The 25,721-nt window shown below is 48.0% G+C and overlaps 2 protein-coding genes across 2 annotated transcripts; one reads left to right on the top strand and one right to left on the bottom strand.

Annotated features, from left to right (window-relative positions):
- The first annotated feature begins 6,036 nt into the window (after positions 1-6,036).
- Positions 6,037-7,952, top strand: LOC118086340 (cocaine- and amphetamine-regulated transcript protein-like). The gene is made up of 3 exons (XM_035117837.1): positions 6,037-6,168; positions 6,484-6,567; positions 7,845-7,952. The coding sequence occupies exons 1-3, from the start codon at positions 6,037-6,039 to the stop codon at positions 7,950-7,952; spliced, it is 324 nt and encodes a 107-aa protein (XP_034973728.1).
- A 1,700-nt stretch (positions 7,953-9,652) lies between these two features.
- On the bottom strand, positions 9,653-25,670 carry LOC118086117 (zona pellucida sperm-binding protein 4-like). The gene is made up of 12 exons (XM_088671310.1): positions 24,693-25,670; positions 22,951-23,072; positions 22,359-22,458; positions 19,018-19,173; positions 17,810-17,997; positions 16,810-16,907; positions 16,479-16,606; positions 15,362-15,551; positions 12,484-12,631; positions 11,030-11,117; positions 10,765-10,878; positions 9,653-9,850 (listed from the first exon to the last, which is right to left on the bottom strand). Exons 1-12 carry the CDS (start codon positions 24,865-24,867, stop codon positions 9,690-9,692), a joined length of 1,668 nt encoding a protein of 555 aa, XP_088527436.1. The 5' UTR covers positions 24,868-25,670; the 3' UTR covers positions 9,653-9,689.
- Positions 25,671-25,721: the final 51 nt, after the last annotated feature.

The following is a 25,721-nucleotide window of genomic DNA, read 5'->3' on the forward strand; positions in this document are numbered from 1 at the left end:
CTATACACTTCTAAATCTACTCTCAATATTCAATTTTACCATACTTTTAAAAATACACTTTAAAATCTTTCAAATCTTCTTCTGCCGCTCCTTCTCCCCGGTCACGCAGTCTCCCGGTCAGCTCAGCAAGTTCCATATAATCCATCATTTTCATTTGCCAATCTTCCACTGTTGCCATCTCTTGAGTTTTCCAGTTCTTAGCTAATAATACTCTTGCCGCTGTCGTGGCATACAGAAAAAAGCTTACATCTTTCTTGGGAATTTCTTTTCCAAGTATACCCAATAGAAAGGATTCTGGTTTCTTAACAAATGTGTTTTTCAACACTCTCTTTAATTCATTATAAATATTTCCCCAGAAATCCCTTACTAGTGGGCAAGTCCACCACATCGGCATGACAAGCTCACGAGATTCTCTAGCAGCAAACAGTTTCCTCAGATGGAGCAAGATTTAACATGCATTATAGATAATAGTACCCCCCCACCCCACCCATTTGCAACTTGCAAACGTATTTTAAGCATAACCTACTTGATATACAAACAGACAGGAGTGCAAATGGATGCTTTAGTTGAGGTTCCTGCATTGCAGGGGGTTGGACTAGATGACCACCAGGGTTCCCTCCCAACTCTATCGTTCTACGATTCTGTGAAAAAACGAAATGCAGGAGGCAGAATAAACTACAATACGCAGTCAAAATAATTATTAAAGCCAGGCAGTTGTTGTGGTTGTTGTTGTTAATTGAACCAGCTAGTTGCTTTCTCTTGGCCAGGGCAATCCAAAGAACCAGCCAGCCAAACAGACAAAAAACCCCACATAGATCAATGAAAACCAAGGGGGTCCAGATAGACTGCCTCTGGACCTGGAGGTTCCATAAGAAGAGCCCGGCTGCTGCATCAGGCCAGGATCCCCTTCTCGCTGGGGCTGCCCAGATGCCCCACAGGGAAAGCCACTAACAGGATTTGAGTGCAAAGGCCCTTTCCCCCACTCCTGGCCTGGGTTGCCCTTGTGAACGGACTGCGACCTTGTGCTACTGGCAGCTCCCGGAAAGAGAAGCAACGGTTGCCCTCTCTGTCCTTCGCTGTCACTGCTATGGCTCAAATGATGCTCTCCTCCCTGGTTGCTATGGCAACCAGAAGAGACAGGGCAAGGCTCCCCTGTGGAGTGAAGATGCTGGTTGCCACAGCAACGGCCCCAGCATCCTCACCTGTGGCGTGGGGAGGATCCAGATCCTGCACCCTCTGAAGATGCAGCTGCATTGCTGTAGTTTAATATAAAGCAGCACCTGTAACTGCCCCCCCCGAGTTACTGTTTTTACATATATATATATTTTAAAAAATATATTGAAGGAAAGGGTAAATTCTGAGGATTTTTATCTCTGAAAAGCAGGGTGCCAGTTCCTTCAAACAGAACCAAATAAATGTCTTGGCAGTAGCAAAGTGTTTGCGCTTGGCATTTGAATCAGGGAGGCCTGATCCTGCCCTCTTAGCCTCTTTTGGCCCAGCCATTTTAAATGTACAATGTATGCCTGGTGTTTTTTTCCATGTAAGGCACGAGTCTCGAACAGCCCATGTTTGTTCGTTAATAAATCAGTTTAAATTGCTTAAGTTGCCATTCTTAAAAAAGAAGCACTGTTAATCTGATTCCATTTGCGAATTGCTTCCTGTGTGATCTCTTGAAGAGACTTCAGAGTAAAGACATCAATGGCTTTAAAAAATCCATATTTAAAAAATTATAGAATCTTAGGATTGTAGAGTTGGAAGGGATCCCCAAGGGCCATCTAGTCCAACCCCCTGCAATGCAGGAATTGCAACTATTTCTAGAAATATATCTATTGGTGACAGTGAATCCATGAGAGACATCACCCCATAAAAAAATCAACATAAAATTTACATCAAAGCAAGTCTTCATTGGCCTCCCTCTGCCACATCTGGGCTTCAGGTAGACATAGTCTTGGTGAGTGCATATATTTTGGGTCTAGATTTCCAGGGACTTTGCAGAAGGTTGTGGTGTGGTAATAAGTTGCCAGGATTCTTTGGGAGAAGGCGTCTGCTTTGAATGTACAGTGTGTGCATGCATACACAATCTCAGTATCCTGTTTTTCGTAGAATCGTAGAGCTAGAAGGCACCCTGAGGGTCATCCAGTCCAACCCCCTACAATGCAAGAATCTCAGCTCAAGCATCCATGACAGATGCCTACCCAACCTCTGTTCAAAAACCTCCAAGGAAGGAGAGCCCACAACCTCCCCACTGTCAAACAGCTCATAAATTCAGAAAGTTTCTTCCGAATGTTTAGACAGAATCCCTTTTCTTGACACTTGAAGCCATGGGTTCGAGTCCTACCCTTCAGAGCAGGAGAAAGCAAGCTTGCTTCCTCTTCCATGTGACAGCCCTTGAGATATTTGAAGATGGCTGCCATATCTCCTTTCATTCTCCTCAGCTCCTTCAACCGTTCCTCATAAGGCCTGGTTTCTAGACCCTTGATCATCTACAGGTAGGTCATCCTCCTCTTCACATGTTTCCAGGTTGTCAACATCCTTCTTCCATTGTGGCAGCCATAACTGAATCATAGAATCATAGAGTTGGAAGAGACCACAAGGGCCATCCAGTCCAACCCCCTGCCGAGCAGGAAACCATCAAAGCATTCTTGACATATGCCTGTCAAGCCTCTGCTTAAAGACCTCCAAAGAAGGAGACTCCACCACACTCCTTGGTAGCAAATTCCACTGCCGAACAGCTCTTACTGTCAGGAAGTTCTTCCTAATGTTTAGGTGGAATCTTCTTTCTTGAAGTTTGAATCCATTGCTCCGTGTCCGCTTCTCTGGAGCAGCAGAAAACAATTTTTCTCCTTCCTCCATATGACATCCCTTCATATATTTGAACATGGCTATCATATCACCCCTTAACCTTCTCTTCTCCAGGCTAAACATACCCAGCTCCCTAAGCCGTTCCTCATAAGGCATCATTTCCAGGCCTTTGACCATTTTGGTTGCCCTCTTCTAGACACGTTCCAGCTTGTCAGTATCCTTCTTGAACTGTGGTGCCCAGAACTGGACACAGTACTCCAGGTGAGGTCTGACCAGAGCAGAATACAGTGGTACTATTCCTTCCCTTGATCTAGATGCTGTACTCCTATTGATGCAGCCCAGAATTGCATTGGCTTTTTTAGCTGCTGCATCACACTGCTGACTCATGTCAAGTTTGTGGTCTACCAAGACTCCTAGATCCTTTTCACATGTACTGCTCTCAAGCCAGGTGTCACCCATCCTGTATTTGTGCCTTTCATTTTTTTTTTTTTTGCCCAAGTGTAGTACTTTACATTTCTCCTTGTTAAAATTCATCTTGTTTGCTTTGGCCCAGTTGTCTAATCTGTTAAGGTCATTTTGAAGTGTGATCCTGTCCTCTGGGGTATTAGCCACCCCTCCCAATTTGGAGTCATCTGCAAACTTGCTCAGGATGCCCTCAAGCCCATCATCCAAGTCATTTATAAAGATGTTGAATAAGACTGGGCCCAAGACAGAACCCTGTGGCACCCCACTAGTCACTACTCTCCAGGATGAAGAGGAGCCATTGATGAGCACCCTTTGGGTTCAGTCAGTCAGCCAGTTACTGGACACACAATATTCACCTTTTTTTGCTGCAGCATCACACTGCCAGCAGCCAGGCACTTATGGAGCCTCCAGGTCCAGAGGCAATCTATCCACATTCCTCAGTCCTTTGGTGCATTTGGTCCCTGTGAGAGCAGGAGGCTGGGCCAGATAGGTCCCCTTTGGCCTGATCCAGCAAGCCCTGCTCATGTTCGTACATGCAGCACCCCCTCTACCAGTCACCTGCCTGCCCTTCCGTTTGCCTCATGCCCTCAGTCTGGACTCGCACACGCCACCGTGGGCAGCCAGCCATCCTGCCGCTGCCCCGACAACCTGAGCCAGGATGAAGGGAAGTTTTGGGCTCTCCTTACCTGGAGGTTTTTAAGCAGATGTCCCTCTGTCCTGAATGCTTTAGCTGAGATTCCTGCATGGCAAGGGGGTTGGGCTGGATGACCCTTGAGGTCCCTTCCAACTCTACAATTTTGTGATTCTATGAAGCCTTCCGAATGGAGAGAAATCCTCTAAGATCACTCCTCACTCTTTTCCTGCTGCTCAGCCGCCCCTTCAGGGTTTAACCTGCTCAGGGATTAAACTTTGCATGCAGTCAGGAGACATTAATCCCCCCCCCCCCCGGCAATTCCTGGGATTCAAGAGCATGTGGCTGACGTTCCTATTTTCATTGGAGAAATATTGGAGGGTCTGGAGTTATGCGAAGGAAAGTTTTATAGGGAAGTTTTTTAATGTTTGATGTTTTATTCAGGGGTGTACCCAGGATCAAAACTAGGCGGGGGGGGGGGAGGCAAGCCATGGTCATTCAGGTTGTGACATTTCAGCACGGAAAAGGCGAATGAAACCAAAATTTTAAGAAAATTATATATAATCATAGCAGTGCTTTATTACGGTAGTTATTACAATTATTTGCTTGAATTATATATATATATATTCTAGTTACATGTCTTATACTAATATCATTTTTCTTGGGTTTGAAGAAAACGTGTTCAAAACTTTCGTTTCAATCCGGTCCTGATTTTCCTTGAAGAATTTCCGATGGACGCTCATCAAACACAACCCAGTCAGTCTGTCCTCTCCCATTGTACTTCTGAGTCAGGTCTTTACCCTTTAAAATTTAATTTTCTACAGAAATCACTTAACTTACCTTTTTGGAACCAGTTTCTTATATCCATTTAGGCAGCCCTCAATGTCTTCTAAATGTAAATAAGAAGGTAAACTAATAGTGGGCGGCTCAGTTTAGTGACGCGGAACTCACTAGACCCCTTTAGAAGATTCCCTCTTCTCTCGGCTAGAGCCCGCTAGGTGTCCCCTAATTCAACTAAAGCAGGCATCCCCAAACTGCGGCCCTCCAGATGTTTTGGCCTACAACTCCCATGATCCCTAGCTAACAGGACCAGTGGTCAGGGCTGATGGGAATTGTAGTCCAAAACATCTGGAGGGCCAAAGTTTGGGGATGCCTCTAGATACTTCTCGGTTTTTACACCATTTCAGTGTGGTAAACAACGGATTATTTGCCATCGCCCTACCTAATTTTGTTTCGCTTCATCACTTTACAACCATTTAATTTTGTTCAACATTTTGTTTACTGCCGCCTCTAATCGAATTGGTTAATTTTGCTAAATCTACATACCCAAATAATTTTCCCTGCCACTCATCAATTTTTGGTATATCTTGTCTCTTCCAATATGTGGCTATTAATATTCTTGTGGCTGCAGTTGCGTATAAGAATATTTTTTGATCCTGTTTTTCGATCCTTAATTTTACTACTTTAACACATTTATACGGTGCTTCCTGATTTTAGTGGACCCGTGGCAGACAAATACCGCTGGAGTGATTAAAATGGACTGGCTTGGCCCCTGAGTGAGGCTGGAGGTTTTTAGGCCTCCTTCAAACTCACAGCACGATCTAATTTATTGCATTTGGGGTGGGTGGAGAAAAAACCTCACCACGATCCCATTTCTCTGTGGACTCTAATTCCCCTTGATGGATATTTATTTACTTTAGGATATTGGGTGACCCGGCCATGACGCAGTTGGAAACCCTTCAAAATGACCCCATTGTGTGCGTGTTTGGGGGTGGAGGAAGAGGGTGCCTCTTGGCTTTCAATTACACCCTGCCAAACCTCCTGGGGGAAACTTTTGTAATTATCTCCTTTGAGTCAACACGGCTGCTTGAAAAATTCATGGCACCCGCAGGGGCAATTCTCCTGTGGGTGCAAATTGGGTGACATGGGGTTGGCATTGAGGTCTGTCTCCAAAATGCAAGGTCCACCCACACCTCTTCCCAAGACAAGCCCCCCCCCAAAAAATGTAGGGGGGTGGGAATACAGAACCAGACACACCAATGGGTTTTTTTTGCAAGAGGCATGGAAATCTCAGCCAGGGTTATAAAACCTTCTCTGCTGGCCAGGAGGAGAAGGCAGTCGGGTCCTGATTCAGCACTATGGCCAGCTCCAAGCTCCCCATCCTCTGCATAGGGTTCTCCATCCTCTTGCTTTTGGGGGCCAGAGAAGAGGCTGTGGGACTCCGGGGGGCCGGTGTGGGTGCCGAGGAGAGCCAGGAGGAAAGGGAGATGGTAAGTTGGGAAAGTGATCCTTGGTGGTGGGGAGGAAGAGGGAGGGTAAGTTGCTCAGAGTAGGGGGGCTCAGCTGGGAGAGCAAGAGACCCCGAATCTCAGGGTTGCAGGTTCCAGTCCCGTGTTGGGCAAAAGATTCCGGCATTGCAGGGGGTTGGGCTGGATGACCCTTGGAAGTCCCTTCCCACTCTGCAATTTTTGGATGTCCCTTCCGAATCTTCAGCTCCTCTGCACCCCTTCAGCTCCTTAGGGGTCGGGTGGGGGGGGCCTGTTTTACCCTTCTCTGAGTGATGCTGCCCCCCTTTCGCTCTGCAGATCGGAGCCCTGAAAGAGGTTCTGGAAAAGCTGAAGAACCACCAGCTGCCGTCCATCGAGAAAAAGCTGGGCTGGGTGCCCTCCGTAAGTATTCTCAGACTTGCATACTTCCCCCTTGCATTATGAATTGTCCTGAATTATTATGCCTCCACTGCCCTGCTGGACATCTTTGGGAGAAGATCCAGCTTTCCATGGTGTTTTTTTTCTATAATATATATGATGGGTAAAATGTAATTTAGAAGCTTTATGCTCCTATACTACTTCTATTTTACCCCTTATATGTGTTAATTCTAAATCATTTAACCACCAATTCTCATCTGTTGCTATACTTTAAATCCTGCATATGTTTTAACATAACCATATTTTTTTTCAAATATTCTACAAAATATTTCCATTCTTCAAGGAATTTTTTCTCATTCTTTAATTCTCAGAGTTAGTCTAGTAGCCATCTCAGCATATTCTATCCGCTTCATAAGCCAATTTTCTTTTGTTGGGACTGCCTCCTTTCCATTTTTGCATGTATCCTTACTGCCATCGTAACATGGTACATAAACAGATTAAAGATTAATGGAGCGTCTCCCATCGTTCTCCCCGGACATTGAGGTCCAGTACTGAAGGCCTTCTGGCGGTTCCCTCGTTGCGAGAGGCCAAGTTGCAGGGAACCAGGCAGAGGGCCTTCTTGGTAGTGGCGCCCGCCCTGTGGAATATCCTCCCACCAGATGTCAAAGAGAAAAACAGCTACCAGATTTTTAGAAGACATCTAAAGGCAGCCCTGTTTAGGGAGGCTTTTAATGTTTAATCGGAGGCTTTTAATGTTTAATCGATTATTTTATTTTATTTTTCTGTTGGAAGCTGCTCAGAGTGGCTGGGGAAACTCAGCCAGATGGGCAGGGTATAAATAATAAATTATTATTATTATTATTATTATTATTATTATTATTATCATCATTATTATTATTATTATTAAAGAATTCCATTGGAAGCTCTGGTCTAACAAAAAAGAAGCCTCAGGTTTCTTGGGAATCACCACTTTAACATTTTAAAAAACTCATTATAAATCATTTCCTAATAGCCTTTCGCCTTTCTGCAGGTCCACCATCAGCTGCTGATGTTGGAAGGGAGCCTGCAGGTCACCTAGTCCAACCCCCTGCAATGCCAGAATAAACCAGATATTCCCCAGCCCCATTGATGCAGTGGGTGGGGGACACCCCTCTCGTGCCACAACACACCTACCCCCCAACATCACCCAGACTTTTCCAGGAACAGCTGCATATCCCTGCATTGCAGGGGGTTGGACTAGAGGACCCTCAGGGTCCCTTCCAACTCTGATTCCGCCTCTCTCTCTTTCTCCTACCTTGCAGTGTGATGCCGGGGAGTCCTGTGCCGTCCGGAAAGGGGCACGCATTGGCCGGCTGTGCAGCTGCCCTTGGGGGACATCGTGCAATCTGCACATCCTGAAGTGCTTGTGACGAAGAGGAAACGGAACGGGGGCGGGGTGGGGTGGGGAGAAAAGTTTTTGGAGGAAAGGAAGCCTTTGCTCCCCCCATAAGCCAAACCAGCAGCTGGGGCAACTGCAGCACTCGAGTCTTGATGTGACCCATGAATGGAATGTGGAAAGTCAGAAAGGTTCATTACACAGAGAAAGGCCGTTGGGGGAGTCCATTTAGCTATTGCCTACACTAGGCATGTCCAACAGGTAGATCGTGATCTACCGGTAGATCACTGGACGTCTGAAAAGCTCAACGTCACTTTCTTCCCTAAAGAAGCTCAACAACTTTTACGTGAAACCCCCCCCCCAAAAAAAAACCAGGGCTTTCCTTCTTAGAAAAAAGCTCCACAACTTTGACCTGAACCCCAAAAAGGGGGGTAGATCACTGCCACTTTTTAAACTCTGTGAGTAGATCGCAGTCTCTTGGAAGTTGGCCACCCCTGGCTTACACTGACTGGCAGCAGCAGCAGCTCTCCGGGGTTTCAGACTAGGGGTGCTGTGAGCCTAACCTGACAATGCTGTAGAGAGTTGAACCCGAGACCTTCTGTAGGCAAGACAGATGCTACCCCCCTGCTGGACTGAACCCCTCCCCTTAAAAATAAAGCTCAATGCAGGAGGGGACAGCAACAACATCCCTGAAGGGTAGGCCACCCAAATGCCACTTAAATAGAATCGTAGAGCTGGAAGGGACCCACTGGGGTCATCCAGCCCATAAGGCCACTTCCTCAGCTCCAGTTTAGACCATCCCTTTGTCGTCATGAGGACTAGAATCCCATTTCACTTATTTCAGGAGCATAGTTCTGTGCTAGAACAGCTGCTCTGCATGCAGAAGGTTTCCAGCTTCCATGCCCAACAGCAGCATCTCCAGGCAGGCCAGGGCAATGCCAGAGAGCTGGTGCCAGCCAGTGCGGGCAACACAGAACCTGAGGAGCAAATGTCCCAATTAGGAATACAGTACTTCTAATTGCCGGGATCAGCTTCCCCTGAAAATCTTCTGCTCTCAGAGTGACAAAGTCTGCTGCGGATTCGGATGCAAACGAGAGAGGGCATCAAAAAACGAGGCCGACTCTTTATGCATCCATTCCAGGGATGAAGCGATTTATCTGCATTAAAAGCTTCTCTCCCCCTGCTCCAAGGGGTGGAAATTTTGGGGAGCATCTCCAATCCCCCCAGCAGGGAACAGCCAAAGATTTCCCCATCCTCCAAGCACAATTGTGACCTGCTGAGTTCAGGGCAAAAAATGGGGTGTTGTTTCTTTTTAATAGCCTGAGAAAATAATAAAAAAAAGAGTTTCAGGCAGTGCTGGTTTATTTGTTTTCTGTGCTGGTGGGGTGGGGAGCAGACAATTTGGGGGTCCCCATTTGAAGAAGGCAAAAAAGGACTGATATCTAAAAGGGTGAGAGTTATAAAGGCCAGAGGTAGTTCTGCCAAAAAACAAAGCTTGTGGCCTCTCCTTTGAAGCAGAGGTTGGATGGCCATCTATCTTGGATGCTTTAGTTGAGATTCCTGCATTGCAGGGGGTTGGACTGGATGACCCCTGGGGGTCCCTTGATTCTTATGACAAAATAGCCTGTAAGGCAAAAGGCTGAAGAGGCGGATAGGCTGCCCAGACGCTGTGGGGTCAAGTGGGACAGGCAGGGAGGCTTGCTGGCCAATGCCCAAGGAAGACAGAAGCCAAGCTGGGTTGCTACCTTTTCTCTCTCAATTTTATTTCTTCTCATGCATAAGGAAGGTTTTGGCCTCCCTGCGCCGCCTGGTGCTTCTTCAGGGCGATGACTGAGAACATCCCCACGGTCAGAACGGCCACCAGGCCAGCCACCAGGAAGAGGATGTTGTCCCACTGCATCAAGGCTGAAGGGTAGAGGGATTTGGGGGATGCTAAGAGAAACAAGAGAAATGTAGAATTAACAGGTACCCCAAAGAGGCAGGGTTAAGAGAGAGATTCAGGCTGCAGACACATTCAGCAGCTTAAAAACTTCAGTTGGTAGGGTGCAAGGCTCTTAATCCCAGGGTTGTGGGTTCGAGTCATGTGTTGGGCAAACAATTTTTTTCTTTATAAAAAGTTCATTGGAGGTTTTTAACATATTGAGCACCAAAATACAAACACATTCATGATAAAAAGAAGTACGTCAAAAAGAATAATGACGAAATAGAAGATTCAAAACAGAATACTCCAGATTGTTGGTTTGAGCCCTGCGTTGGGAGAATGATTCCTTATAAAATAAAAATTTTACTCTCCTGTAATGTCGTTGTTGTGTTGTTTAGTCGTTTAGTCGTGTCCGCCTCTTCGTGACCCCATGGACCATGGCACGCCAGGCGCTCCTGTCTTCCACTGCCTCCCGCAGTTTGGTCAAACTCATGTTGGTAGCTTTGAGAACACTATCGTGGATCAATGCTATTGATCAGTGGTCTCTACGTGAAATGATGTCAACTAGGGGTGTGTGAAAGGATGTTTTAAGAGGAATCTGCTTACTCATGTGACGTTTGCGCAGGAAAAACGCAGCCTCCGGATAGAGACACCCTGTTCTTCTTGCTGAATTGGGCATCTAGCCCCACAGAGAATGTCACTTAATTCCTGAGCACATGCAAAGCGAAGGCTAGGAATGCCTCGACATGACCCGAGGCGGTTTATAGGGCTGGAGACTCCACTTCTGAGATCTCTCCCCTGAGATCTCGTGTCCTTTTTTATATAGAATATTATTTTATTCTTTTTCCCAGAGGGGCTGCTGATAGCCTATCCAAGTAAAAGCTTTTTGTAGCACCCCTCCAAAAAAACCTGCCTCCCGTGTTACCTTCGTGAATGACCATGTTTGCGTCCTTGTGAAAGAAGTCCACTGGGCCATCCGATGTCACAAGGGTCAGCCACTTCTCAGGGGAACGGTGCTCCCCAGACGATGCTCTGCGACCTGGAGGTGGGAGAAACACATTTTGGGGGGGGGTGTTTCAGGGTGGGGGAAAGCACCTGAATGACAGCCATGCAAAGATCCCCCACTACGTGGCCTGGCACTGCCCCCCCCCCAAATCCCCCCACAGCCTCAGAAATAAACGGGGACTCACTCCTGCCAGGAGGATTTGTGTTGCAAGAAATGTTGCAGCTCTCAAGGGCGGATGGGGCACAAGCAGAAACGCTGCAGTGGAAGTAGACCTAGATTGGGGAAGGGGGGGGGGGAGAGGGAGAGAGAGAGAGAGAGATGGTTTAGGGGCAGCTCCAGGGGGAAACTGAGGCAAGTTCCAAACGAGTCTCCCGGCCCCCCCTCTTGGGGTCGTGTGCAGAGCTGAACGACTCCTGCAAAAACACCAGACCCCACACCTCTGCCCCACAGACCCTTGGCAAATGGGGCAACTGCAAGAGAGCTCCAAGTGTGGCCCACACCCATTTTTAGAAGCCTCATAAACACCTGCACAAAGTTTTCTGTTGAGCAGTTCAGTTCTGAGGTGCAGAGGCACATCCCCCCCCCCCAGCAAAAGGAAAATAAATTTCCATTTTGGGGCATATTAATAATGATAATTTTGGGCAGCTTCCAACAACTTAAAACAGAGTATTTTAGAAAGCAAAATTCTCCTAATGGAAGTAAAATTTAAAAAATTCCTTCAGTAGCACCTTAAAGACCAACTAAGTTTTTATTTTGGTATGAGCTTTCGTGTGCATGAGTGTGCATGCACACGAAAGCTCATACCAAAATAAAAACTTAGTTGGTCTTTAAGGTGCTACTGAAGGAATTTTTTTTATTTTACTTCGATCCAGACCAACACGGCTACCTACCTGTAACCATCTCCTAATGGACGCAGTTTTGCAAAACTGCTTCCCCTTAATGCAGCGGTTCCCAAATGTCTTTCCTCTGGCGACACTTTAAGAATATAAATTTACACTTTTTCTTTTTTTGCCGACAAGAAATGCATTAGGAAACACAGCCAGGATTGCCCTCGGTATCTCGATTGCTCTTGCTCTCATTCCAAAAAGATATCTTTCCATATTGTGCAAATACATTAATTTTTTTTATACTATACTGAAATGTTTAAATGCTCCTCAGATTGTGTTTTTGATGCACTGTATTGTTGGGAGCTGCCCAGAGTGGCTGGGGCAGCTGTCAGATGGGCGGAATAAAAATGAAAAGGAAATCTTATTATTGCCCTCCTTTCCCCACTACACTGACCATCTTCTCCTGCCAAAATTAACCAAGGGTGGGGCCCTCCACACCCTCTGAGAAATCATTTGGCGGTAACACACTTCACCCCCACTTTTTGCAATTTGGCATCTTTGGCCAGAAAAGTGCATTGCAGGATCTGGAAAGATCCAAAGTTCAACAGAGTGGCCAGGGAATGCCACTCCAGCAGGCTGGGCTTTAAGTGCAAATTGCCTCAGATTTCTCACATGTGTGTGTGTGTGTGTGCATACATACATACACGTACATACATACATACATACATACACACACCAAACCCTAGATCTCGCCTTGCAGGGACAGTCAGCTCCACCACCCCCAACCCGGCGCCACTGTGGAAGACCTTACCTGCCCAGAGAGAATCTGCTGGGAAGCTCCTTCCACAAAGGTGAAAGTGCTGACCACAAAGCGCTGGTAGTGCGTCGGAAAGGGCAGCCCAGAGTCCTCCCTGATGGGCACCACCCGCGTCCGGTAGTTGTCTCCCTTGTAGGGGCACCTGAAGCAGAGCAAGAGGGATTGGCGGTCTTAAGATTGCGTGGCTGGAAGAGACTGGTCACATCAGAACGGGGACTCCTTCCGCCTCGAGGCCCATCGGACGTCGCCCAAAACTTTCCTCGCAGAACTTTTGAGCAGAAACCCCCAAAGTGCATCGCAATACTGTCGTTCCGTCAGACATCGGCTCAGCATCTCCTCAGAAATAACTTTCCAACAGGACTGAGGTCAAAACTTTTGTCTCGCCTTCGTTGCAGCCTGGCGGAAAAGATTCCAGGTACCACACTTCCAGCAGTGCTAGAAAACCCCCCAGGCGCAAGGCGCGTTTTGCAACTGATGTGGGTCCAATTGCGACCCTGTGGAGATCTCTGGGCGCCAGGTTGGCGACTGGCATCTCCCTCTGGTTGGCTCCTCCGGCTTTCTTAAGCAGATCAACAGAAGAGCTCACTGATTGCATTTATATCCCATTTTGTTCCTCCAGGGAGTCCCTGGTTCACTCAGTTAATCCCTATAAGGACCCTGCAAAGGAGGTGAACAGGCCACAACTGAGGCCAAGTTCCCCCAGTGAGCTACATGTCGGAGTGGGGATTCGAACCCTGATCTCCCAGGTCCTCATCCAACACTCTAACCACTACACCACACTGGCTTCCTAGAGTCCTTCTGCTAGGGGGGGGGAGTTCTATAAATTAAGTCAGTAAATAAATATGGGGAAAGCAAAATGTCCCTGAGAGAAGGATCTGAAATATTTTCCTTGAAGCCTGAATTTGTTTCATTCTGGATAGTTTTATATGATGATCTAGTGTGCTGCAAATCACTTTGAGATTTTTTCCCCTTTAAAATATAAAACAGGATTAAGAATCATAATAGATTATGAATTTGCAATATAACAACAACAACAACAACAACAATTTATTATTTATACCCCGCCCATCTGGCTGGGTTTCCCCAACCACTCTGGCCGACTTCCAACCGAATATTAAAAACAGTACAGCATCAAACATTAAAAACTTCCCTAAACAGGGCCCCCTTCAGTTGTCTTCTAAAAGTAAAATAGTTACTTATTGCCTTGACATCTGCTGGGAGGGCGTTCCACAGGACGGGTGCCACTACCGAGAAGGCCCTCTGCCTGGTTCCCTGTAACCTCACTTCTCGCAATGAGGGAACCGCCAGAACACTACAATGGGTTTTGGAGACGCAATGTAAGGATTCAGTATGAACAACTAGGCCATCTTTATGTGGTACTACCAGCAGAAGACTAGAAAACTGGGCAAAGAGATAAATAGCAAGTTTTCTAAATAATAATAAATTCCACAGGAAAAAAGGTGCGTAGACATTCCGCTGTGGTGACCACAACTTATGTTTCAGGTGCCGTTTGGTGATTAGCTTATATATCTGAGTTTCTAGCGCTGATCCACAGCCTCCCCTGCGATCAAAGGTTAAACACTCAGGGATTAGCCTGCCGAGAACAACCAAAGCTGATTATCAACCCATTTAGGAGCTCAGAGACCTTAATATTGCCCCATGGAAAAGTCTCCAGCAATGCACAGCCAGGCATTCTCCATTTCAGAGGGAATCAAACAATACTAAAATAAAACAATAAGTATAAAAATTATACTTAGCAAGAGGGTTGGGTAGTCAGCACAACCAGAAAGCCGCTGGATAGGCCACCATGAGACCCTTTTGGCCTGAGGTTTCATGGAAAGGAAGCTGAGCTGCTAGTTCTCAAAGTGTTGATGCTGACCTTTAAAGCCCTAAACCAGGCATAGGCAAACTCGGCCCTCCAGATGTTTTGGGACTACAACTCCCATCATCCCTAGCTAACAGGCCCAGTGGTCAGGGATGATGGGAGTTGTAGTCCCAAAACATATGGAGGGCCAAGTTTGCCTATGCCTGCTCTAAAAGTCCTTGGCCCAGTATACCTGAAGGAGCGCCTCCACCCGCTTTGTTCAGCCCAGACACTGAGGTCCTCCTCTGAGGGTCTTCTGCTGATTCCCTCACTGCGAGAAATGAGGTTACAGGGAACCAGGCAGAGGGTCTTCTCAGTAGTGGTGCCTGCCCTCCCACCAGATGTCAAGGAATTAAGCAAGTACAGGTGAAACTCGGAAAATTAGAATATCGTCGAAAAGTGCATTTATTTCGGTAACGCAATTTAAAAGGTGAAACCAATATATGAGATAGATGCATGACATGCAAAGCAAGATATGTCAAGCCTTTATTTGTTGTTATTGTAATTATTTGTTGTGAGGCGGGCCAATTATAAATGGAATGTAATTAATGAAATGTAATAGCAATGTTTATTTTTGTATTATTGTAACTATTTGTTTTATTGCTGTGGAATTTCCAAAAGAAAGCATCTGTAAAAAAAAAAATCAAAGAAAAATAAAAAATAAAAAGTTGCATTACTGAAATAAATGCAATTTTCGACGATATTCTAATTTTCCAAGTTTCACCTGTATCTGACTTTTAGAAGACATCTGAAGGCAGCCCTGTTTAGGGACGTTTTTTAAGGTGTCATATTTTATTCTGCTTTTAATCTTTTGGGAGCTGCCCAGAGTGACTGGGGAAACCCAGATGGATGGGTGGGGTATAAATAATAAAATGTTGTTGTTGTTGTTGTTATTATTAACTAGAAGCTGGAGTCTTTCTGGAAAACCAAGCTGGCTCGCCACAAACACCCCTGCGCCCATTTCCGTTACCCTGCAAGTCTCCACCCCTGTGCCCAGCCAGCACTGACCCATCCTGCAGCAGTAGCCACTGTGGTTTCTGCAAGGGGTTTGTGCTGGGGGTGGCCCAGCAGTCATGCAAGACCAGGACTAGGGCTGGATCCCTCCTGGCAAGGAGACGCACTTCGACGTGGACCGGGGCTCGCAGGACCTTCACCACGGGGTAGTCTGGGCCGGAGTAATAGGAGGAATACTTGGCATCTGGGGAGGGAAAGAGAAGTTGGAAAAATTACTGGATGGAGAAAAGGTTTCCTTCTCCTCCTCTGGAGAGACCCGAACTCATGGGCATCCAGGGAAGATGGAAGTTTCAGGAAGTCCAGCTCCAGAGACAGTCTATCTAGACTCCCAAGTTCTCTGGGGCATTTGGTCCCTGAGGGAACAGGATGGGCCCCCTTGGGCCTGATCCAGCTCTTATGTGCACTTTACTTTCAAGACCAGGAGGAAGGATCCTGTCCCACCAGCAGAGGGCAGATAGGGCACTCTGCTCCCCAGCCAACCAGGGGTCAACCCTTTCCTCCTGACTTTAAATTTATGGCAGGGGTAAGAAATTGATTTTAAAGTTTCACAGATTTTATCTGAGATTGTATTGTGCCTATCTGTTTGGAGGCTTTAAAAACTGGCTGGATAATTCCATAATTATTAGATTCTGGTATAATCTTAGAAGGTGGTGCAGTTTTAGAAGCAAGACCCTGCCCTTTTGAATATATTTACACACCCCATTCTTCAGCCAAAAAGCCTCCCAGGGCTGCTAGAAATTGTTCAGCTTGGTTGTGCATTTTTTGATTTATCAATTATGACTACTTTTGTTATGCTGCAGTTATTTGTCTCACATTCTAAGCCACCTGGAGCATGGTTTGAACTGTGGAAAGGTGGAATAGAAATAAAAATAAAAACAGGTATGCCATAAGATCAAGATAGTCCCTACTTGCAAGCTTATGATCTCACCCGCCCCCAAAGTGCAGCACACAAGGAAAGAGGGAGAGGGAGGGAAGAGGAAAACTTCTGAGTTTGCCGCCACATCTCTGAGCCAAGACCCTCTCCCGGCACAGGGGCAGCAGAGACCTCATGAGAGCCAATGGTGCTTTATTGGGGCTCCCCACTCCAGCCCCCCAAAACCAGCCCACTCACCTCGAGCCAGCCTCATCTCCAGGGTGAGGGGTCCTTGCTCGGCGACCCCGGCTGGCGCAGGCGGAGTGGCAATCTGGATGCTAACCGGGAGAGAATCCTCTGCAGAGTAGCTGCAGCGCACGGTCAGCCTGCCAGAGGGCAAGGAAGTTATTGGTGTTTTCGTATTTTTATTTATTTATTATTATTGAAGGCTCTAGTCCTCATTGCTCCAAAGGAAGGATGCAGGAATAAGGAGCGCCAAGCGTTCTGCATGCCAGGCAGGCCCTCTGGCCCTCGACTCCGGCCCTTGCCCTCCCGATTGTTCTGCCGCACCGGCTTCCCCGCCTCTTACCTGAAGTTGCTGTCGCGGGTGATGGAGCCAGACGGGGACGCCAGGACCTGCCTATCTGCCACCAGCTCATTCTCGTACACATGCCGGCTGCCAGATTCCTGGGCAGAGAAAGGAACGCCATTCGTGGGGGGAAACCCTCCCTGCAGGGTAGGGACTACATATAAACACAGCCCTTTCCCCAGCCGCCAAAAAAGATCCGGCCGCCTATAGACACGCCTGCTTTCCTGCGGTCACCCTCCTGTTTTATCAGAGATGAACAGCCATAGGACATTCAGAAAACATCGGAAGGCAGCCCTGGGCAGGGAGGCTTTCAATCTGTGAGGTTTCTTACTTCGGCCCTCCAGATGTTTTGGACTACAATTCCCATCTTCCCCGACCACTAGTCCTGCTAGCTAGGGATCATGGGAGTTGTAGGCCAAAACATCTGGAGGGCCGCAGTTTGGGGATGCCTATTCTATTCTGTTGGAAGCTGCCCCGAGTGGCCGGGGCAAGTGGGAATTTCAGTATTATATACATTTGTATACCGCCCTAAACCCATAGATCTCAGGGTGGTGAACAACATGAGTTTGTTTCGTTCTGGGTTGTTCCTTTTTGATGTTTTCATGTGTTGTAAACCGCTTCGAGATTTTTCTCTTTAATATATAAAGCAGTATAGAAATTAAATGCATAAGAATAAGCCAGTTAGATTGGTGGGGTACACTTAATAAATTATTATTATAATTAGCGGCTGGATTTGTAACTTTGCAAAATAGTGGCTTCATTGGCCAGGTGAGCCAAGGGTCTGATTCTGTACCCCACAGCCTCCCAAGTCCCTGTTTAAATCTCTCCCCCCCCCAAATCCATGAGGACTAGAAGCTTCCTTTCGTTTTAGGGAAGCAGCGCAGCAGCGCCTTCCCCTGCTCCCCAAAGCATCTCTGCCCACACAGAGAAGCGGAGGAGCAATCCACGCAAGGTTATCCTGGCTGGGTGGCAACACCCGTGTGTCTCCCCACCCCGTTACCTTGAAGGTGGTCCCGCAGGCAGACAGCGGGAACTGGAAGAAGACGAAGCCGTTGTTCCTGGAGGCCGGGGCGCAGCGCTCCCCCTGACCGCTGGCCAGGCGCACAGAGTCCAAGCGGAGGGGGGGGCTTGTGACATTGCGGGAGAGCACAATTGAGAAGTGGCCGTCCGGGGTGCAGTGGGCAGTCACTGGCGGGCAGAACAGTAAGAGAGAGGAAGGGAACGTTCAGAATCAATCAGAATCAGGCCCTTGCTGGAAATGTAAGCAAAAGGGAGGTAAAAGGTAAAGGTAAAGGGACCCCTGACCATTAGGTCCAGTCGTGACCGACTCTGGGGTTGCGCGCTCATCTCGCGTTATTGGCCGAGGGAGCCAGCGTATAACTTCCAGGTCATGTGGCCAGCATGACAAAGCCACTTCTGGCAAACCAGAGCAGCACATGGAAACGCCGTTTACCTTCCCGCTATAGCGGTTCCTATTTATCTACTTGCATTTTGATGTGCTTTCGAACTGCTAGGTTGGCAGGAGCTGGGACCAAGCAACGGGAGCTCACCCTGTCACAGGGATTCGAACCGCCGACCTTTTGATCAGCAAGCCCTAGGCTCAGTGGTTTAGCCCACAGCACCACCAGTTTATACAACGACAAAACATTATACATTTATGCAGCAGACAGAGAATATATTTCCTCCCTTTCTATTGCAACACTAGAACTCGTGGCTGGACAAGGAAGCTGGACGCTGGAAGATTCAAAGGTCTTCTTCAAGCAACGCAAACTGTGGAACTCACTGCCACAGGAGGAAACGATGGTTGCCAAGCTTAAGGGAAGAAGAGCCACTGCTGGATCAGGCCCAAGGGGGGCCATCTAGTACTGCCTCCTGCCCCCACATGGGTCAGCCTGATGCCCCGATGAAAAATGGGCTATAAGGACCAGAGTGTAAGAGCAGGACTCTCCCCTCCCCAGCAGCTGGATAAATTGCTGGAGGAGGGAAAGGCCTTGGAGCAAAGACGAGAGGGACGTCCAAGGAAGATTCGGGACAGGTAAAAGAAAGGACTTATTCAAGCAGCACAAAGTTGAACTGTGAAACTCCCTGCCACAGGAGGCTGCGATGGCCACCAGGAAATTCCTCCTCCTTGCACAGCTGCAAGTTCAAGTGTCGCAAGAGAGAGGGGAAAGCTTTCCCAACTCAGCAGGACCCCCAAACCCAACGCACCTTTGTTGGCATAATAGCAAGGCACCCTCCACTCTGTCGGGTTGTAGCAGCAGCCCAGGCCCACACACTCCGCCTGCTGCACTTGGCGGGGGCCGCAGGGGAGCCTGTCGGGGGCCGGGACGGACGAGCAGTGGCTGGCGCTTGGGGTATCCAGAGCTGGAAGGAGAGAGGGAGATTTCGCTAAGTCGAGGCAGGTGGCATTACAGGTGAAAGGTCAACCTTCTGGGTTTTTTATTTTATTTTTAAGATGAGTTTGGTTGTTGTTATTTATTAATTAAATTTGTACACTGCTTTATCCCTGCAGGTCTCGGGTGGTTCATACGATAAAACCACAAGATAAAAGAGTAAAATGCATAAAATGAGACCTGCAGGTACAGGGTGCGATACGAATTCAATGAATTGATTAATAAAAAATAAAATATAAGAACCAACCCACAATTCCCCCGACAACATATCTTAAAAGGGCATTTGAGGAGAATGTGTGCCCCCTACCCAAGGGGCAGGTGGCTAAACCAGGTGCTGCAGCCATGCTGCGTTTCCCGGATCTGGGGCGCCCTTTTGAAAAAGCTTGCTCATTTCGCAAGGCTCCAGCGGCAATTGGCAGCCGTTTGGGTTTCGCCATCTCGGGGCGTCTTGCAGCTCAAAGCCAGCGAGGCAAACAGAGTTTGTCTCTTACAATTGCTTCCACAAAGACCCCCAGAGTCTCTCTTGCAAAAAATAAAATAAAATAAAATAAAATGAGAAAGACACCATCCACCCCTGCCTACTGGATGCATTTGGCAGAACCTAAAAAACAAAACTCAATATATTTCATTAAACTCCGAAGGATCTGGCTTTCTCAGGCAGAGCGGTGCCCCAGACAGAGGTGTGGGAGGCAAATGATTTAAAATGGACGTAATGACTATTAAAAAGGTAAAGGTAAAGGACCCCCTGACAGTTAAGTCCAGTCGCAAACGACTCTGGGGTTGCGGTGCTCATCTCGCTTTACTGGCTGAGGGAGCCGGCGTATAGCTTCCAGGTCATGTGGCCAGCATGACAAAGCCGCTTCTGGCGAACCAGAGCAGCGCACAGAAACGCCATTTACCTTCCCGCCGGAGCGGTACCTATTTATCTACTTGTACTTTGATGTGCTTTCGAACTGCTAGGTTGGCAGGAGCAGGGACAGAGCAATGGGAGCTCACCCCGCCACCCTTAGCTCAGTGGTTTAGACCGCAGCGCCACCCGCGTCTATTACATGACTACTACAGATAGATAAAAGAGGATTGACTCAACTATTTTGAGGGCAGGATATGAAAGTTGGCAGAAAATGGCACGTTACAGGCAATGCGCAGGGAGAAGGGATGAGTGGATTTTGAAATGGAAGTTGCAAAAGCTGTTGGATCTGGAGCAGCAACAGAAGGAAGGAAAAAAAGAACAAAAAACTGGGGAGAAGTCAGCTCTTAAATTTGTATTACATTTTTACTAATCTGGTGATAATTTGTTTAAAATTACGGAAAATCAATAAAAAAAATAATTAGCAATAAGGAGAAATATTTCATTAAACTCCAAGCTATGGTGGGGCACAGGATGGCTTATTTACAGCACAATCCCATTATCACAGAACTGTTGAGTTGGAAGGGACCCTGAGGGCCACCCAATTCAACCCCTGCAACGCAGGAATCTTTCGCCCAATCTTTCGCTCAAACCTGTGACCTGGAGATTCAGAGCCTCGTTTCAAGGAGACAGGGTTGTTGCTTTTGGTGGCGACCCCATGCCAAACCCAAAGTCCCTCTCTCCAGCTCTTTTGGGGCGCCTTCAAGGCAAACGATGGCACTCCTGAACTCACAAAGGACTAGAAACTTGAAAACTCCCCAGCTAGTTTTTCGCTTGGCGGCTTTTGCCAACCTGGCAGGCGGGTGATTCTGTGGGCGAAGCCTTACCCCAATCCAGCACCTGGCGGTCTGCAAGGGTTCCCCACTTGTCCATGTATCCCATCTTTGGAGCAAAGGCCAGAGCCCCCCAAGGCCCCTGGGCCAGCAGGACAGTAGCCAAGAGGTCCAGGAGGAACATCCTGGCCAAGACCACAAGGGAGGAATGGGGCCAGGGGGCTTTTCCTCTAGCAAGTCACCCCCTGGCCCCCAATCAGGGCAGGCTTCTCCCACGGCAACCCCTGGCCCCCTTTATGAGCTCACCTGCCCCACGGGAACTCAGCCCAGCCTCAGGCAGCAGACTGCAGAGGCAGTGGACTACAAAGCCACAGGCGGCGCAATAGACTGGACGGTGGGCCCGGCAGTCAGCGCAGCTGGAGGCCGGTGGAGGAGGAGCACGAGGACCCACGGCTGGGGCAGGGGGCGGCTGCTGGGAGTAGCACAGCATCCATAGGGCACCAGGTTGAGGGGGAAAGGGAGCCAGCCATTTGGTTTGTTTGGATATTTGAAAGCTGCACTTTGAGAATCATAGAATCATAGAATCGTAGAGTTGGAAGAGACTACAAGGGCCATCCAGTCCAACCCCGTGCCAAGCAGGAAACACCATCAAAGCATTCTTGACATATGCCTGTCAAGCCTCTGCTTAAAGACCTCGAAAGAAGGAGACTCCACCACACTCCTTGGAAGAATAGAGTGAGGGTTGTGTGTGTTATTTTGAATATTATCAAGCGGCACTTTGTGTTGTGTACAAAAAAACAACAGAAAACGTAGTAGAAGCACCAGCAAAATACCCCCCCCCAAAAAAAAATCACGTGGCACAGGCCTGACTGAATACGTAGTACGGTTTTTAGGAGTTTCCAGGCTTCCCTGAAATAATCCTGGGAGCTGTAGCTCCTTCAGGGTGCTGAGATTTGTTAGGAGGCCTCTCGCCTCCTCCTAGAACACCATTCCCAGAGCTCCCCACAAAGAGGGCCTGACTGCTGAACCCCTCAGGGCGGGGAATAGGTCCTGGCAATGTTCAGCACCCTTGAACCCTTCCATCTAAACATTAGGAAGAACTTCCTGACAGTAAGAGCTGTTCGGCAGTGGAATTTGCTACCAAGGAGTGTGGTGGAGTCTCCTCCTTTGGAGGTCTTTAAGCAGAGGCTTGACAGCCATATGTCAAGAATGCTTTGATGGTGTTTCCTGCTTGGCAGGGGGTTGGGCTGGATGGCCCTTGTGGTCTCTTCCAACTCTATGATTCTATGAACTACAGTTCCCAGGATTCTTTGGGGGCAGGAACTGTGACACTTTACGTCCGTGGCACGGTCTTCTGCCTGAAGGCAGGGGAATGACCCCCCGGCACTGCAGCTCCAGCAGGGTCAGGAAGCCTCTGGCCCCCAGGAGGACTCGCCCCCAGAGACCCCAAAGAAAGAAAGCCCTTTCAGGGGGTACCTAGGAGAGGTTCGGGGCAGCTCAGCTCCTCTTTGTAGGAGGTCATCCGTCCATCCACCGCAAGGCCTTCAATGTGGACTGTCGTCCGGTAGCGGGAATCCTAGTTGGGAGAAGATGTTGGCGTCACGATTTCATTTTTTCTAGCTTTATAGAATCAGAGTTAGAAGGGGTCCCCGGAGGGTCATCCAGGAACCTTTTGCCCAACGTGGGCCTTGAACCCACAACCCTGAGATTAAGAGTCTTAACGCTTTACCAACCATCAAGCAGAAGAACCATGCTGTATTGTTTCCCAGCTGTATTGTTTACCCCCAGAGAGTTACAGTTCCCAGTGCCCTCAAACTACAGTTCCCAGTATTTTCGTTGGGGTGGGGGGCGGGGGCGGGGAAGGAATGTGCTTTAAACGGAGTAGAGTTACTTAATCAAGCACTCCTCCTGCCCAGCCACAAAGCTCACTGGGCAATCACAACACAGGTCCCCCTTTCTCAGTCTGTCCTACTTCGCAGGGTTGTTGTTCGGGGCCAAATAATTATGTACTGTACACGTTACTAGATGGATGGTGGGGCGAGGGCAGGCGTGCAAGCCGATACCTTACCTGCGCTCTGGTGTAACACCCATCAAAGGCCACCCTCACCACTACAGAGCCATCCGGGTTGGGGAAGGCAGATGTCCCACAGGTAGAGTCGTTCTTCAGGAGATGGGGGTTACCTTTGGGATCTTATTTGGGGGAGGAGAGAAGAAGCTTTCGCCAAACAGGTTGTCGTTTCACAAATTATTACCCCAACCCGCAATCTATAGGTTTGCTTTACAATCGAGCCTGATGAACTCTGCAGAACCCAGAAGCTTGCTAGCTTATTTTAAGATACCCCAAAACAGGAAATAACAAATGAGTGGATTTTGGGATTTCCTAGTGGCCAATGGGGGGGTGTTGCTTCCTTAGCTTTGTTGCCCAGGGTAGGGGGGGTCCTGTATTTCTTGGGGTGGGGGTCCCTAGAGAAATACAGACCCTCCCACGGCGAGGAAGAGAGTGGTCCTCTCATTAAGATTTAATAATAATAATAATAATAATATATGAGAAATAATTTACTGTAGAGAATAAATGCTTCAACGGAGGTTCAAAGGGACAGTTGTTGTTTTTCTACTGAGATCCACTGAGATCCAGTGCCGAGGGCCTTCTGGCGGTTCCCTCGCTGTGAGAAGTGAGGTTACAGGGAACCAGGCAGAGGGCCTTCTTGGTAGTGGTGCCCACCCTGTGGAATGCCCTCCCAGTGGATGTCAAGGCAATAAGCAACTATTTTACTTTTAAAAGACAACTGAAGGCAGCCCTGTTTAGGGACGTTTTTAATGTTTGATGCTGTATTGTTTTTAATATTTGGTTGGAAGCCGCCCAGAGTGGCTGGGGAAACCCAGCCAGATGGGCGGGGTATAAGTAATATATTAATTATTATTATTATTATTTTAAATAGGTTCCTGGGTTCTAGTCCTCATGGTCAGGTTGCAAACCCAACTTACTTGGGAGAAAGCACCACTAAGCTTAGCAGGATTTACTTCTGAGTAGACACCTGGGACTCTTTCCCTCCAGGTGTTTTATTTGCATTGCTGATATTTATTACATTCAAGTCATAAATGTGCAAACCAAGCCCTACTCAAGAGCAACCCCACTGGAATTAACAGACACTCGCTCCTGCATGCAGATGCACAGAGAACCTCCTCAAATATTTGGAAAACGGGAACAACCAATTTAGGACCATTGGTTCCAGTGATGCTCCTCTGAGCAAGCCAAATATTGCCTCCATCTGTCCCCAATCGCAGTGAAGCGGCTAGTTCCCAAGGAGGCTTTAAAAAGCCCTGAAGGATGGGAAAGCAAAGGACACAGTACCAAACTAATAACTTGTTGGAGAGCCAGGACCCCAAGGGTCATCCATCCCAACCCCCTGCAGCGCAGGAATCACAGCTAAGGACCCCTAATTTTTGGTGAATTAGACTAAGCAGTTTCAGTTGGATTTTTTAGTTAATGGTTACCATTTTGCACTTTGTGGCACATAGTACTATTGGGATAATGCTTTTTTTATAGGGAGGAGGGCCCTGGGGGGGGGAATTAGGGGAGTAAGGGGACAGGAGGTCTCCAAAAGGTTTGGGAACCACTGCTCTATAATCACTAATATATAATACCAATAAATACATTTTTACACCATTGTTGTTGTCCAGAGTCCAGACCTTGCAAGAAGCTCAGACCAACCAGGTAGGTCCCGCCCCCAGTTTGTGGGATTCTTGAAAAAGTGGGCTTAAAATTCTTCTTTATTTGAAAAAAAGCTGAATTCCCGCCCCCTTACTTACCCAGCAGCCTTATTAGAGATGAGGAAACCTTCGGTTGGGGCAGCAGGAGGAAAGTGAGGCTCTTCTCGTCGCAGGTGGGCAAAGTGACTTCCCAAAAAGACCCCGCAGCATCAGAGGGACCCACCAGGGACCCCCCCAAAAGGAGGAGCAAAACCCCCAAACCCCAAAAAGACATTTTCCAGGGGATTTCACAAAACCAAATGCTCCTCTCAGCTGCTACTCACTAGGGAGGGTTTTAATAGCCTGAGGAGGAATCTGATTGGGCGAGGCCCTAAAGGCAGGGAGTCTGGGTGGTCTCCTGCAGAGAGAAAGGGCCTGATCCTACAGCACACTCAGCTCGGCGAGGAAGTTTTTCTTCGGTCCACTTTGCAGAAAAGCAATTTGGGTCTGCTCCATTGTTAGGGCCTCTGCACATGCTCAGGGGCACCCATTCTCTGCACGTGTTTAGGAGATCAGGGTTCCTAGAAGTAGTCGGTGGGTTACAGTCAGTTTACTCAGAGTAGACCTATTGAAATTAGTGGATTGAAGTGAGTCATAGCTGTTGAGTTCAGTGGTTCTACTCTGAGTATGACCAATGTAGGATGCAACTTTTGTCATTTTACACCACGGCACCTTCCTTTAAAAAAGAACACTCTTTTCAATTAAGAAAGCACTCTGCATATGCTCAGAAAGCGCTCCATGCCCTTGGCAGCTTCATATATGTTCAGGGGCTCTTCCTTTCCCTAGTCCCCTCTCAGCGTGGAAAGGAATATTCACCCCCATTTGGCAGCTCTTCACGAGCTCAAGGGAAAGCAATGCACTCTGTACATGCTCAGGCGATGCATTATACTTTGCATATGCTCAGATGCTGCCCTCTTCTTCCCCACACCTGCGTTCCTTTGGTTGCTCTCTCCTGCACTCTGCACATGCTCAGGAGGCGCCCCTCCTTCCCACACTCAGCGCAGATGTGACCCTTCCGCGCATGTTCAGTGCAGCCCCGGGGCTCCCGCCGTCCCCGCCCCCTCCCTCCAGGCCACGCCTCTGCGCTCC

This window comes from Zootoca vivipara, chromosome 6 (genome assembly GCF_965207765.1).
Source record: "Zootoca vivipara chromosome 6, rZooViv2.hap1.1, whole genome shotgun sequence".
Taxonomy (NCBI): Eukaryota; Metazoa; Chordata; class Lepidosauria; order Squamata; family Lacertidae; genus Zootoca; species Zootoca vivipara.